General features: G+C 49.0%; 3 protein-coding genes across 3 annotated transcripts; 2 read left to right on the top strand and 1 right to left on the bottom strand.

The window, feature by feature from the left end:
• Nucleotides 1-526: 526 nt before the first annotated feature.
• On the top strand, nucleotides 527-2,558 carry LOC311508994 (uncharacterized protein; the record flags this gene model as incomplete). Its single annotated transcript, XM_084574003.1, has 4 exons — nucleotides 527-788; nucleotides 1,210-1,476; nucleotides 1,553-1,705; nucleotides 1,787-2,558. 4 exons carry the CDS (start codon nucleotides 527-529, stop codon nucleotides 1,945-1,947), a joined length of 843 nt encoding a protein of 280 aa, XP_084430129.1. The 3' UTR covers nucleotides 1,948-2,558.
• A 510-nt stretch (nucleotides 2,559-3,068) lies between these two features.
• gart (phosphoribosylglycinamide formyltransferase) lies at nucleotides 3,069-11,028 on the top strand. The gene is made up of 22 exons (XM_084574453.1): nucleotides 3,069-3,377; nucleotides 4,498-4,647; nucleotides 4,768-4,863; nucleotides 5,458-5,632; nucleotides 6,006-6,117; nucleotides 6,421-6,489; nucleotides 6,567-6,692; nucleotides 6,768-6,855; nucleotides 6,932-7,017; nucleotides 7,110-7,278; nucleotides 7,368-7,599; nucleotides 7,742-7,836; nucleotides 8,170-8,279; nucleotides 8,372-8,570; nucleotides 8,649-8,900; nucleotides 8,984-9,136; nucleotides 9,233-9,436; nucleotides 9,577-9,732; nucleotides 9,845-9,975; nucleotides 10,160-10,301; nucleotides 10,391-10,506; nucleotides 10,600-11,028. The coding sequence occupies exons 2-22, from the start codon at nucleotides 4,503-4,505 to the stop codon at nucleotides 10,780-10,782; spliced, it is 3,039 nt and encodes a 1,012-aa protein (XP_084430579.1). The 5' UTR covers nucleotides 3,069-3,377; nucleotides 4,498-4,502; the 3' UTR covers nucleotides 10,783-11,028.
• Nucleotides 10,843-12,682, bottom strand: hemk2 (HemK methyltransferase 2, ETF1 glutamine and histone H4 lysine). The gene is made up of 6 exons (XM_084574456.1): nucleotides 12,338-12,682; nucleotides 12,130-12,216; nucleotides 11,950-12,040; nucleotides 11,538-11,621; nucleotides 11,322-11,463; nucleotides 10,843-11,239 (listed from the first exon to the last, which is right to left on the bottom strand). The coding sequence occupies exons 1-6, from the start codon at nucleotides 12,472-12,474 to the stop codon at nucleotides 11,121-11,123; spliced, it is 660 nt and encodes a 219-aa protein (XP_084430582.1). The 5' UTR covers nucleotides 12,475-12,682; the 3' UTR covers nucleotides 10,843-11,120.
• Nucleotides 12,683-12,795: the final 113 nt, after the last annotated feature.

Here is a 12,795-nt window from a genome sequence, read left to right on the forward strand (position 1 = left end):
TTTGTGCCTAAACTAAACTGGAAACATGTAAATATATTTTTTACTAATTTATGCTCTAATCTTATTTATTTTTGATCTTCTAATAAATTAAAAATGTATATTGTAGTGTTTGTTTCATTTCAGAGAGCGGCCACCAGGGGCGCTAGTTGTCAATCTTCCGCTCTGTGCTACTGCTTCAGAAAAGGGTGAAGAGAAAACCACGTGTGGTTTGAGCATGCGCACTGGTCATTGTTGTTGCTGGTCGGCTGCTTGGCTGTCACTTGGTGAGAAATGGTGAGAAAACATCGAGGGAATCAGCTGTTATTAAATCTCAGAGGCAGATATTCACTTTGTTCGGTTCAGTTCTTATTTTAGCTGAAAATAACATGGAGTTTGGTGGGAAGGCTTCACTGTAAGGATTGTGTGATTTAGCTAAATATTAAGCTCATGCTGAACAGTTTCACACTTTTATTGCTGTTTGCAGGTGCATGATGTTGATTCTGTGCATGTGGTTTTGTAGCTGTGTGTTTCCAGGTGAGGCCCTCAGATGGAGGCGGCGTGTGAGGAGGAGGAGGAGGAGGCAGGAGGAGGTGGAGGTGATGAAGCCATGCTGTGGTCCATCCAGGAGGCCCTGGAGAGGCAGACCCAGCAGATTGGAGCGTCAGCCTGCGGGGCCACGGCGGTGGTGGACGTGCTGAAGGCCCTCGGCGTGGACGTGGCCCCCGAGGAGGCCGACCGCTGCGTCCAGACGCGCCTCAGGAGGAACGAGTCGCCGCTGCCGGACTACCTGCTGTCCCGGAGCGAAGCTGGTAAATGACCTAGAGGAGAAAACATGTCACAAAGGTCAAAAACAAATGCAAGACACTCAAATACAACGAAACGCCAAGAAAACTGAGGATCATTTCACCTATAAATCTTGTTTATCCTCAGAAACCGGTCCCAAAGAGTTAAATAATAATATAACGTGTGTCACAGATGTTAGCTGAGGCTATAACCTTCACGCTGAGTGATGCTCTGCAACGTCTCCAACCTATAAGTGCCGTTCCCTGCCAGCGTGACAGCTGGCTGCACTGCCAACCAGGCACATTCAAAAGCACCCTCTTGAATTATCCGGTTTTATGTCTCTCAGGGGGGAGACTTTAATTTACATTTAGCTCAAGCCGCCTTCGCACGCATCCGAGTCGGGGAAAGAAACCTATTTGAAGATGATCAGTCTGTGCTTTCCCCCAGGTGCCACGCACTCCCAGCTCATCCACGGGGCGCAGGAGGCCAGCGGCGGGAAGGTGACGGGCCGCTTCTTCCGCCTCCACCCCCGCCGCCGGGTCGGGCTGGTGCCCTGGCTCGCGAGCTGGATCCGGCGCGGCGCCGTCCCCGTGGCGACCATGAACATGCAGGTGGCCGTGCCCGAGGGCGAGGAGGTGCCGGACGCCTGGCACCACCAGCTCGTGTTCGGGGTCGCGCCGAACGCCGTGTTCATGACGAACCCTTTGGACGTGGGTGAGTGGAAGCAAGAAAGCAACAACATCCGTCAGAGGCCTGAAAGAGGAGTTTAAAGTTTCTTTTTGTGTTGCAGTAAGTGAGGGAGAGCTGCACCAGCGACTCTGCAGCGAATCCGTGTTGCTGATCCGCAGAGAAGACGTGCTGCAGAGGTGGACGCCGGATTGCTCCCTGAGCGGCCTCTCAGATAATCAGTCTGACCCTCGGTGGAAGGCCCTGGATGTCGAAGGTGAAGCAGCTGCTCGCTCTTTAATTCACATTTTGCAGCTGCCAGACAAGCAGCAACGTTTTTTTTCCCGTTTGTCTTCAGGTCAGGTGAGGCAGATGGTCCTGGACGAGGAAAAGGAACAACCCAAGCTGACGCACGTCACGATCCCCGCGGCGTACAGTTCAGGGGTCACGCTCTTTGCGCTGCGGCAGTCGGAGCTGGGACAGGAGCTCCTCGACGCTCCTGAACTCCCTTTGTTGTGATTGCACTTTATTGTTTACTGATCCTAATGGATATCAATGCAAGCTCGCACTGCTGTTTTGTTCTCACCAAGTCTGGAGCTGCAGACGCACGTTTTTTCAGCCCATCTGGATCACTGACTGCCTTCTTTCTGCAGACCTTTAACTCGATAAAAAAAATCAGACCCCGTCTAACCCCAGTCGGCCACTTTGCGCCATCTCCCACTTAACTTCAGAATTGACTTTCAAAAAGCATTGATCTCCTTCAAGAGCAATAAATGGTGCGGCCCCAGCGTACACTCCAGAGCCGTTACGTGAACGGCCCCTGTATCGGCACGCTGATCTCCCGTGATTGCTTCAAAGGCCGCATTAAAGGTGACGGGAGTCGGGGGCGCGCTGCGACGCCGGCGCAGTTAAAAGGATGAAAACTCATCTGTCATTTTAAAGGGCATTGTTAACTTCACTTGTCCTACTCAGGTTGTTACAGATGTGTGATCTTGGCCAGCACAATTACAAAAGGATATGCCTCATCTCTTTGCCAGGTTTTAATTAAAATAAAATCACTTTTGGCTAATATGTGTATTTAATTTTTTAGAGTTCTTGAATTAATCATTGGAATAATTATATAAATATATATAGATGGCATTAAATTCTTAAATGTAAGAAAATGAAATCTAAATGACGTGTTTTATCAATTTCATTTTTTTAATTTTGTGGCACATCTTTTTTATTTTTAAATAAATGTAATATATTGGAAAAAAAATTATTTTACTACAAAAAAATCAATTATATTTTAGTATTTTTTTTTTTACAGTTCTTGCATTTAACGTCGGAGTAATTTTGTATTTTTATTGTGTTTATTTTTTTTTAATTGATTTCCTGTAATTGTAATGGTTCAATTCTTATTTTTAAAGTTAAATAAATAAATAAATATTATATAAAAAATATTTGACCAAAAAAAAAAGATAACTATACAAATAAATTATGGTTTATTCTTATTTTATTTAAAATATATATCTGCATTTGGTACTAGTAGCAGAGAAGCTGAGCGGCTAGCTTAGCTAACCGAACGCGGCCAATTAACTACAATTCCCATGATGCACCTGACAGCTACTCCCCAAAGGAAGTCGAAGAATCCCAAAAAAGTTGCCCCAAATCAGTTTGCGCAACAGAAAAGGGGTAAGAAACACACACACACCTGTCTAACTTTACGCCACCTTTAATGCTCCTAGCTAACTTTGCTAACCGTGTGTAGCTTCAGTGTGTAGTTCAGAGCGGCGTTGAACGGGATCCACGTGGTTTGTGTAACGTGTGTGTGTGTGGGGTGGCGTGACAACAGACTTTGCATCAGTCCGCAGACTCGGAGCGGAGGCTTCACATCTCTGTCCTGTCCTGTCCTGTCCTGCACTGGGCTCCGTCTATTTCCTGCTTCACACGTCCACAAACGCGCACAGGTGAGTGTTTAAACTTGATGCTTAACGTCCACCTCTCTGCAGTGATGCATGCTAAAGAAGCTAAAAGATTTTTTTTACTAAAATAAAGTGATTAAAAATGCAGAATGAATACTTTCTTGCAGAAAAAGTTGCAGCAATGTCTTAATATTGCCTTTAATGTTGCAGTTGCATCCATTTAAGTGCATTTATATTGTAAAGAAAGACAGTATGATAAGAAAAGAACATGCCACAAGCTTAATAATGTCTAAAATAGGTTATCTTGAAGCAACATGCATTGTCTGACTCATGCATTTCATTTGCTGCCTGACATGTGACTCACATGAGCGGAGTGATTTCAATCAAAGCCGGTGATTTGACTTAATTGTGGAGCATGTGCGCCCACTGTGCAGCAACACTCGTCCCTTTGTGGCCCCCCTGTCCTCTCCTCTGCTGCTGCTGCACGTACAGGCCTCTCTTACTATAAGCTGAAACAGGTTAAAAGGCTGGGATGGTTTGAACTCTGACCTCGGTTTGTTTGAGCTGCAGCACGAAGAGGAGTTTTCACAGACTCTCTAATCTGGTGTGATTGATCTAAATCATGAGGAGCATTGTTTTCCGCTGAGTGGATTTACTTTTTGTGACTCAATCCTGTCAAATACAGTAAATACTTTAGCCACAACAGCTTTAGATACTCAGGAAACATAAGTAAAGTCATATTACAGGTGTTAAATGTGCAAATAATGCCATAAATGTTTGCTTTCAGTGAGAGACTGAAGCTATGGCGAGCTGTGCGCTGTGGATTGACCTGATAATGGTTTTGTTTTTCAATGCAAATGAGCCCCCCATTCCAGTTGCCGGTGATTTAGCCTTAGCCTGGTGACCACGCCGCGTAATTGTCGACTCGTGTTCTTGTTCTAGTTGATTGCATCCCTGTTAGCGTGGCGTTAGAAGATAATACAGGACCCCGGGGCGGGAGGAAAGGTCAACGCGTCCTCCTTTCTGTTATAGGTCAATCTTTGCATGCAATTAAATGCGACTTCACAGACGATTGACGGGACAGGACGGGACGTCGTGAGGAGGCGAAGTTCCCGTGGCTGAGGAGGTCGGTCTAACTCCCTTTTTTCTTTTTTGAATCGTTGAGGTGCCATGGCAGAGCGGGTGCTGGTGGTCGGCGGTGGCGGACGGGAGCACGCGCTGGCCTGGAAGCTGGCGCAGTCGCCGCAGGTCCAGCAGGTCCTGGTGGCGCCGGGGAACGCGGGCACGGCCGGCTGCGGGAAGATCAGCAACTCTGGTAAATACTCTTATGAAGGCTTTCGTTTGATATATTCGGAAGTTTGCAGCAAGTCGATTAATCCTCCACAAAAAAAAAGATTTGTCAACCTAATTGGATGATTCTGTCCTTGCCATGCAGAGGTGTCCATCAGTAACCACGCCATCTTGGCTCAGTTCTGCAAGGATCACCACGTAGGGCTGGTGGTGGTCGGACCCGAGGTCCCGCTGGCGGCTGGTAAGGCCATCGATGTCATCTTTTTCTTTCTCAAATCACGGGATTGTATTTAAATTAGGGATGCACCGAAGATTTTCGGGGCGAAAACCAGAAAATGGCCCGAAACTGCATTTTCGGGTTTCGGCCGGAAAATCTACCGAAAAATTTCTGCAGTTGTTGCTTGCATCATCACAACATCCTGTTTCCACCATGTTGTTTCGGCGATAAAATTTTGGCCGAAAACCGAAAATGCAGTTGCATGCCATTTTCGGCTGAAATTTTATCGCCAAAAAATTTCGGACGTCTATTGCTGAAACAACACGTGCAAGCAACAACCGCGGCAATTTTCGGCCCGAAAATCTACCGAAAAATTGCTGCGGTTGTTGCTTGCATCATCACAACATCCTGTTTTGGCGATAAAATTTTGGCCGAAATGTTATCACCGAAAATTTTTATCGCTGAAAAATTTTATCACTGAAAATTTTTGGACGTCTATTGCTGAAACAACACGTGCTAGCAACAACCGCAACAACCATTTTCGTTTTTTGGCTAAAAATTTTCGGTGCATTCCTAATTAAAATTTTTCCTCGCCTGCCACGTCTTTTTCTTCTAAAGGTATTGTGGACGACCTGACGGCGGCGGGAGTGCCGTGCTTCGGTCCGTCGGCCAAAGCGGCTCAGCTGGAGGCCAGCAAGAGCTTCTCCAAAGCCTTCATGGAGCGTCACGGCATCCCCACGGCCCGTTACGGCTCCTTCACCGACGCCCAGGAGGCCTGCAACTACATCCGCACGTCAGTACTCTAGATAGATACATAAAATGGAGTGTATATGTGTGGAAAAGTGCACTTTTTAGACAGAATTCTGCATAAGCCTTGGGTTTTGGTTTCCTGCAGGACGGTTTAGTTTTCAGAGGCATTAAAAATATCTTTGGTCAAATGAGGCATCTTGGGCAGAACAACAGCTGCCGTACTCCGACAGGCTGCATCCACACGCATCCCAAACCCATTCCTAAACAATAACAATGCAAGTGTTAAATGGTTCACGAAAAAAAAAAACAGCTCTGTGTCGGCATCTGCTCCAGATCGGTTTCCTGCCTGTGGGGGGGGGGGGAGGCTAAGAATCTGCACGTTTTCTGATGTTCTTTCATTTTTCCGGGTTCTCCAGAGCCGACTTCCCAGCTCTGGTGGTGAAGGCCAGCGGCCTGGCGGCGGGGAAAGGAGTCATCGTGGCGCAAGATCAGGACGAGGCCTGTCGGGCTGTGATGGACATCATGAAGGTATCGCTCATTCTTGGATTAATATTAGAAGAGAAAATGTCCTGCAGGGTTTAGGTAGAATTTTATTAGGCATTTTACTTCCTTGTTTATATAAAGATATATTCCTCCTCCCCTAAAAGAAATAGAACCACAGAGGCCTTTAAGCGTCGCTCTTCTCCCTCTGTGCGCCTTTAAAGCCACACCTCAGGCTCTGAGTCGCCTGGTTAGTCAACATAACATCCGCCGCTGTTCTTAGAGAACTCTCGGGAGGTAATTCCATCTCCCAGCGTCAACACTTTGCTGCGTTTACTGTGCCTTTTTAAGGACCGAGCCTTCGGATCCGCCGGGGAGACGGTGGTGGTGGAGGAGCTCCTGGAGGGAGAGGAAGTGTCGGTGAGTGCGTCAACAGAATTTGACTATATGTTTTATTATTTAAGCAGCTCTGACATGCGTCCTTTTGCTTCCTCTAGTGTCTGTGCTTCAGTGACGGCCACACGGTGTCGCCGATGCCCCCGGCCCAGGATCACAAGCGGCTGCAGGACGGCGACCGGGGGCCGAACACCGGCGGCATGGGAGCGTACTGCCCGACACCTCAGGTAGTTGTTTAAAGTTTGGAACTGCTAGGTGACGAGCGCAAGTTGTTGTATTCATGAAGTCGTTTCCTGTCTCAGGTGAGCCAGGAGCTGCTGCAGCAGATCACAGAGACGGTGCTTCAGAAGACTGTGGACGGGATGAGGGAGGAGGGGGCGCCGTATGTGGGCAAGTGATTCTTTTTCTTTTTACTGTTTGCATTAGCTTTAATTATTTATTCACTCACTTCTTTTTTGTTTTGCAGGTGTGCTGTACGCAGGGCTGATGCTGACGAAGCAGGGGCCCAAAGTTCTCGAGTTCAACTGTCGCTTCGGAGACCCCGAGTGTCAGGTGTGTTTCCATCTTCGCCGCGTGTCTCCACATCTTCCCTGCGTTGAATTAAATGCTGATTTCTTTTTGTTTTCACTGTGGCTCTGCTTCAGGTGCTGCTGCCCCTCCTGCAGAGCGACCTGCACGAAGTGATCTTGAACACCATAAACGGAAAACTGTCCTCCAGCGCCCCCGTGTGGCGCCAGGACAGCTCTGCGGTCACGGTGGTCATGGCCAGCGCAGGTTACCCCGGCTCCTACAAGAAAGGAGTGGAGATCACAGGTACAGGGAGAAGTCACTGGTAATTAAAGAAGACGCATTTAACCAAATTTTATTTCATATATGAACGATCCTCTGTTCACCTTCCTCAGGCTTGTCCCTGCTTCAGGACACGGGGCTGCAGATTTTCCACGCCGGCACCGCCCTGAAGGACGGCGGCGTTGTCTCCAGCGGCGGGCGCGTCCTAACGGTCACCGCCATCGGGCCGTCCCTGGAGGCGGCACTGCAGGCGGCCAACAGGGGCGTGGCGGCCGTCGGCTTCCCCGGCGCCGTGTACCGCCGCGACATAGGCCACCGGGCCATCGCCCACCTGAACCTGGGCAGGTGTGTGTGAACGCGGTCGAAATGCACAAACATTCCTTTTTTGGTTTTTATACACTTTGTGAATAATAAACGTCACTTTGGATGTACGTGTGTCTTTCATTTTATTGAGCTGGGAATAAAAGCCGCACTGTGTCTCTGACAGAGGTCTGACCTATAAGGACAGCGGAGTGGACATCGCCGCCGGCAACAAGCTGGTGGACATGATCAAACCCCTGGCCAAGGCGACTTCCCGAGCTGGTAACTTACAAAGAAACTCGTTGCAGCACATCTTAGTAACGACCGGATGCTTGTGACTTCCGGCGGCCGTGTGTCGGGCACAAACGGCGCCGGGGAGGAAATTGCATTTTAATACCGTTCTCCTATTTCTAACAGCTCTTATCAGGCTGAATACCTTGTTTTTCCTGGTTTAAAGCTGCTGACTGGAGCCCTTTTCTCATTAGGAAACAAATTGCTCCATTTTCAGTACTTGTAAATGCTGTGATTTTCATCGTCTCTGCAAAACAAACTAAGAAAAATATGGATGAAGCCCTAAGTGAGGCGATTTTGTTTCTTTTTCTTTTCTTTCTTCAGGGTGTAATGCAGAACTCGGTGGCTTTGCTGGCCTCTTTGACCTGAAGGCGGCAGGATTTGTCGACCCAATCCTGGTGTCTGGGACGGACGGAGTCGGCACCAAGCTCAAGGTGTGATTTCAGCCCCTTTTTAATCTAATCTCCGCTTTAAGAAAACAATAAAGAACCTTTGCTCTTCTTCGCTCTTCCTCTTTCGCCGTCAGGTCGCCCAGGCGTGCGGGCAGCACGGTGGCCTCGGCCAGGACCTGGTGGCCATGTGTGTGAACGACGTTCTGGCTCAGGGCGCTGAGCCGCTCTTCTTCCTCGACTACTTCTCCTGCGGCAGCCTGGACGTGAGCGTAGCCGCGTCCGTGGTTGGCGGCGTCGCTAAGGCCTGCGAGATGGCTGGCTGCGCTCTGCTCGGTGAGTAACCTTAGACGTTCTGTTGAATAATTTTCGAGCTGACGCGCATTTGACGCGTATTTCTGCGTCCGTGCGCAGGCGGGGAAACGGCGGAAATGCCGGGCGTCTACGCTGCGGGAGAGTACGACTTGGCCGGGTTCTGCGTCGGAGCCGTGGAGCGAGGAGCCCTGCTGCCCAGGATGGGGGACATCGCAGAGGGGGACATGCTCATCGGGGTGGCCTCCTCTGGGGTCCACAGCAACGGCTTCAGCCTGGTGCGCAAAGTCATGGAGAGGGCCAACCTCAGCTACACCTCTCCGGCTCCTTTTGGCAAGCCGGGACAAACTGTTGGTGAGTTTTAATTGTGCTTTCGAACGGATGTTGATGTGAGACACGTTCCCTCTTCCATCCCATTCTTCTTCTTCTTCTTCCAGGGGAGGTTCTGCTGACGCCGACGAAGATCTACAGCCGCCTCCTCCTGCCGATCCTGCGTAGCGGTGCCGTCAAAGCCTACGCTCACATCACAGGTGGTGGGCTCCTGGAGAACATCCCACGGGTGCTGCCCCAGGAGCTGGCTGTGGATTTAGGTGAGACGCTTCACATGTGGTGGAAATGTGGACGTCGCTTTGTGGTTGTTGCGTCGCGCCGCAGCTCTTTCTCATGAATATTTGTTTCCGACTCAGATGCCTCTCGATGGAGCATCCCTCCCGTGTTTTCCTGGCTCCACAAGGAAGGCGGTCTGAGCGAGGAGGAGATGGCCCGCACCTTCAACTGTGGCCTGGGGGCGGTGCTGGTGGTCGCTCCCGTGGACGCTCAGAGGGTCCTGCGTCAGCTCCAAGCTCACGAGGAGGCCTGGATCGTGGGTTCGCTGGCCTACAAGCAGCCTGGTGAGACGCGACGGAACGGAAACTCTGTGGCCGGACAGGCAATTATAGATAAAAACCCAAGAGCCGTACAGAAAAGAAGAAGAATAAAGTGGGCAAACAAAGGTGGTGAAAAGAAATGTCTTCTTACTGTGTTCATGCAGGAGCAGAAACGGTGGCGGTACGTAACCTCAAACACAGCCTGCTGAATGCGGGGGCCTCTGCCGCCGCCGGTGGAGAGCCCGGGGTCGAGCAGAACGGCGGCAACAGCATCACGCCACACAAGAGGATGAAAGTAGCTGTTCTCATCTCTGGCACAGGCGTGTTTTTTTATTTTTTAAGGCAATGTTGCAGCTTCAGCGTCTCACAGAGAGTAGTTTTATCGCTGAAACATCATGTTAACAGCACTTTTATAATCTTCTGTTACTCCAGGCACCAACCTGCAGGCCCTGATAGAGCAGGCCAAGCGTCCGTCCAGCTCAGCAGAGATTGTCGTGGTCATCTCCAACAGACCAGGAGTTCTGGGCCTGAAGAGAGCATCGCTGGCTGGAATTCAGACACGGGTATAGTCCATTTGAGCTTCTGCTTTGTTAGGACATAATAAAAACCAGACTGGAGCAGCTTCTGGATATGAGGCTCAAGTAGTGGCATGAATGTGTAAATGAATCTGTGTAGGCTTTCTAGGAGGAGGATAAAAACATCTCAAGGAGGAAATAAAACTTCTACTTTCTGTCTGACCCCGACCAGGTGGTGGACCACAAGCTGTACGGGAGCCGCGCAGAGTTCGACGGCACCATCGACCGCGTGCTGGAGGAATTCGGCGTGGAGCTGGTCTGTCTGGCCGGATTCATGAGGATCCTCACGGGAACTTTTGTCAAGAAATGGAACGGTGTGAAGACGCTGTTCGGTTGAATATGATAAATATAATCGCGATGGTGTCGAGGTGAGGCGTGTAAATGTGTTGCTCTGCTGTTACAGGGAAGCTGCTCAACATCCATCCGTCTCTGCTGCCCTCATTCAAGGGGGTGAACGCGCAGAAGCAGGCTCTGCAGGCTGGGGTGCGGGTCGCTGGCTGCACGGTCCACTTTGTAGCTGTAAGTTGAAACGTTGAACCTGGAGGTGAATAGGGTAAAGTTTTACTCTAGTTGCATTTTTTATTTGTTTTTTTTTTCCGTCCACCCGTTCAGGAGGAGGTGGACGCCGGCGCCATCATCGTCCAGGAGGCGGTGCCCGTGCTGGGCGGCGACACGGAGGAGAGCCTGTCGGACAGGATCAGGGAGGCCGAGCACCGAGCCTTCCCCGCGGCGCTGGAGCTGGTGGCCAGCGGCGCCGTGAGGCTGGGAGAGGACGGACACATCGTCTGGAAGTGATCCAGTCAAACAACACATTAACCAGCATTAAGACAAATAATAAAGAGACGGTAGCAAAGATGAGTAGAAAACACATTTACTGTTTGCAAAAGCATCCGACATTCCAGTCTACACTACTTTCCAGTCGTACTGGAGAAGAGGCATGGTGATCCTGCTTGTTATGGAGTATGGTGTTTGTGTAGTTATCATTTTTTTGTATGTCTGCGTAGTTGAAAATGTTATTAAATCCATCTGGGTGAAGGCAAAGAGTTTCTTTATTACACTAATCTCATATTCCATAGTTTGCAGAATTGTGTCCCGTGAGGAAAAATGTCCAGGAAGTTGTTTTATAATCCTTTTCACACATTTTCTTGGCTTCTGTGGAAGCGCAGCACAGACAACCTCTCATTCCCAGCCCTTGTAGATAAGCAGGACTCTCCCTTCAAGCCGTATCGGACCAGCGAGCGCATGATCTCCTCTGTTGGGGGAAAAAAACAAATGATTAACTCCAAAGTGATTTGCTTCGTTGGAAATCGTTCCAGAGACGCAAATCGACAAACCTGGATCGTTCTCTGCGATGGTAATGAGGTAAAACAACCCCGCGGGGGACAGCAGCTGCGTTACCGTGGGGAGAAATCTGTCGGTCACCTCTCTGCCTCGCTCCCCTCCAGCCCAGGCGGCTTCTATACCTCTACTGCCAACCTGGAAGAAAGTAAAACGCGGTGAGGACACGTTTCACGCGTGAGCTTTGCAGACGTGAAAGCGAGCAGCGTCACCTCTTCTGACGGCGTGACGACGTAAGGGGGGTTGAAGAGAAGGACGTCTACTTTTCCACACAGCTGAGGCAGAAGACACTCCACCTGGAGGAAGGAAGGAAAGAAAGCAGGGTTTAGATGTGGATCATTCAATGTCAAGAATTCAGTAGAAGGGAAAAAAAGCATGTAAGGAGGTGATTTTGGATGTTAAGTACAATTTTCAACCAATGTCTGTGAGAAATTAGCAACTTATGAGACATTTAGAGTAGAGTTTTATGATTTTGCAAGTTTAAATGAATTTAATATGAATTGCATCATTAATTTCTTCAGGAAAATCCGTGACATGAACCTGAAGGCTACAGGTGAGCTGGTGTGTGATGACCCATATGTTCTAATCCTGCATAATGAAGCATGTGTGCTGTTAACATCTCACCAGATCTGTGATGACCGGCTGCAGGGAAACACCGTTACAGGATGCAGTCTTTGCCGTGCACCGAGCTGCAGCAGGATTCACATCAGAGCAACTGAAACAGAAACACAGCATTAAAAAAAATGTGTTGAATCCTTTTCTCCTGTACGTTTATTATGGCTGATTAATGTTAGAAACACTCACATGTAGAGAGATGAAGGTCCAACTATTGATGCCAGGAATGCAGACACCACACCTGAGCCACTGCCCACCTCCAAACACACACAGGGGCTGCAATCAGTAAAGAAGAAAGCTCATTCAGAGCTGAGGGGAAGAACATGGCGCCCAGCAGCCTCAAAACTACCCAAAAAGAAAACACAGAAGAAGAAAAGGAGGAAAACATGGCAAACACCTTATCAGCTGCAGCCGTTCAGCATCTTTCTCCAGAGCGTCAATGAGAAGGAAAGAGTCCTCCGCCGGCTCGTAAACATCTTGGAAGTCTCCTCGTCCTGCGTGGGAGTAAACTGGCGTGGGGTAACTTGTACACATGTTCGCTCACATCTGCTCCCCGACTCAACAACATTTAATTGCTAATAAACCTTCTTCTCGTGGGATTCTCTACACTTTACTCTATTACTTCCCTCCACCGAATGAAACGACTAACTTTAACAGCGTACACAGACTTTAGACTGTGTTATTGTTTAATGGTAGCCTCAAATTAAAATTAAAAGCAAAGCCATTGTAGCTAGCGGGTTCGCAAAATCCACTTCCGGGTTTACGTCAACGTCGTAGTGACGTAGTTTAACGCTTTCTTCTTCTCCCCCGATTTCTTGCAGTCTGTTTTGGTGATGTAAAAATTGATCAAACTGT

The sequence above is a fragment of the Chelon labrosus genome (genome assembly GCF_963514085.1).
Source record: "Chelon labrosus genome assembly, chromosome: 24".
Taxonomy (NCBI): domain Eukaryota; kingdom Metazoa; phylum Chordata; class Actinopteri; order Mugiliformes; family Mugilidae; genus Chelon; species Chelon labrosus.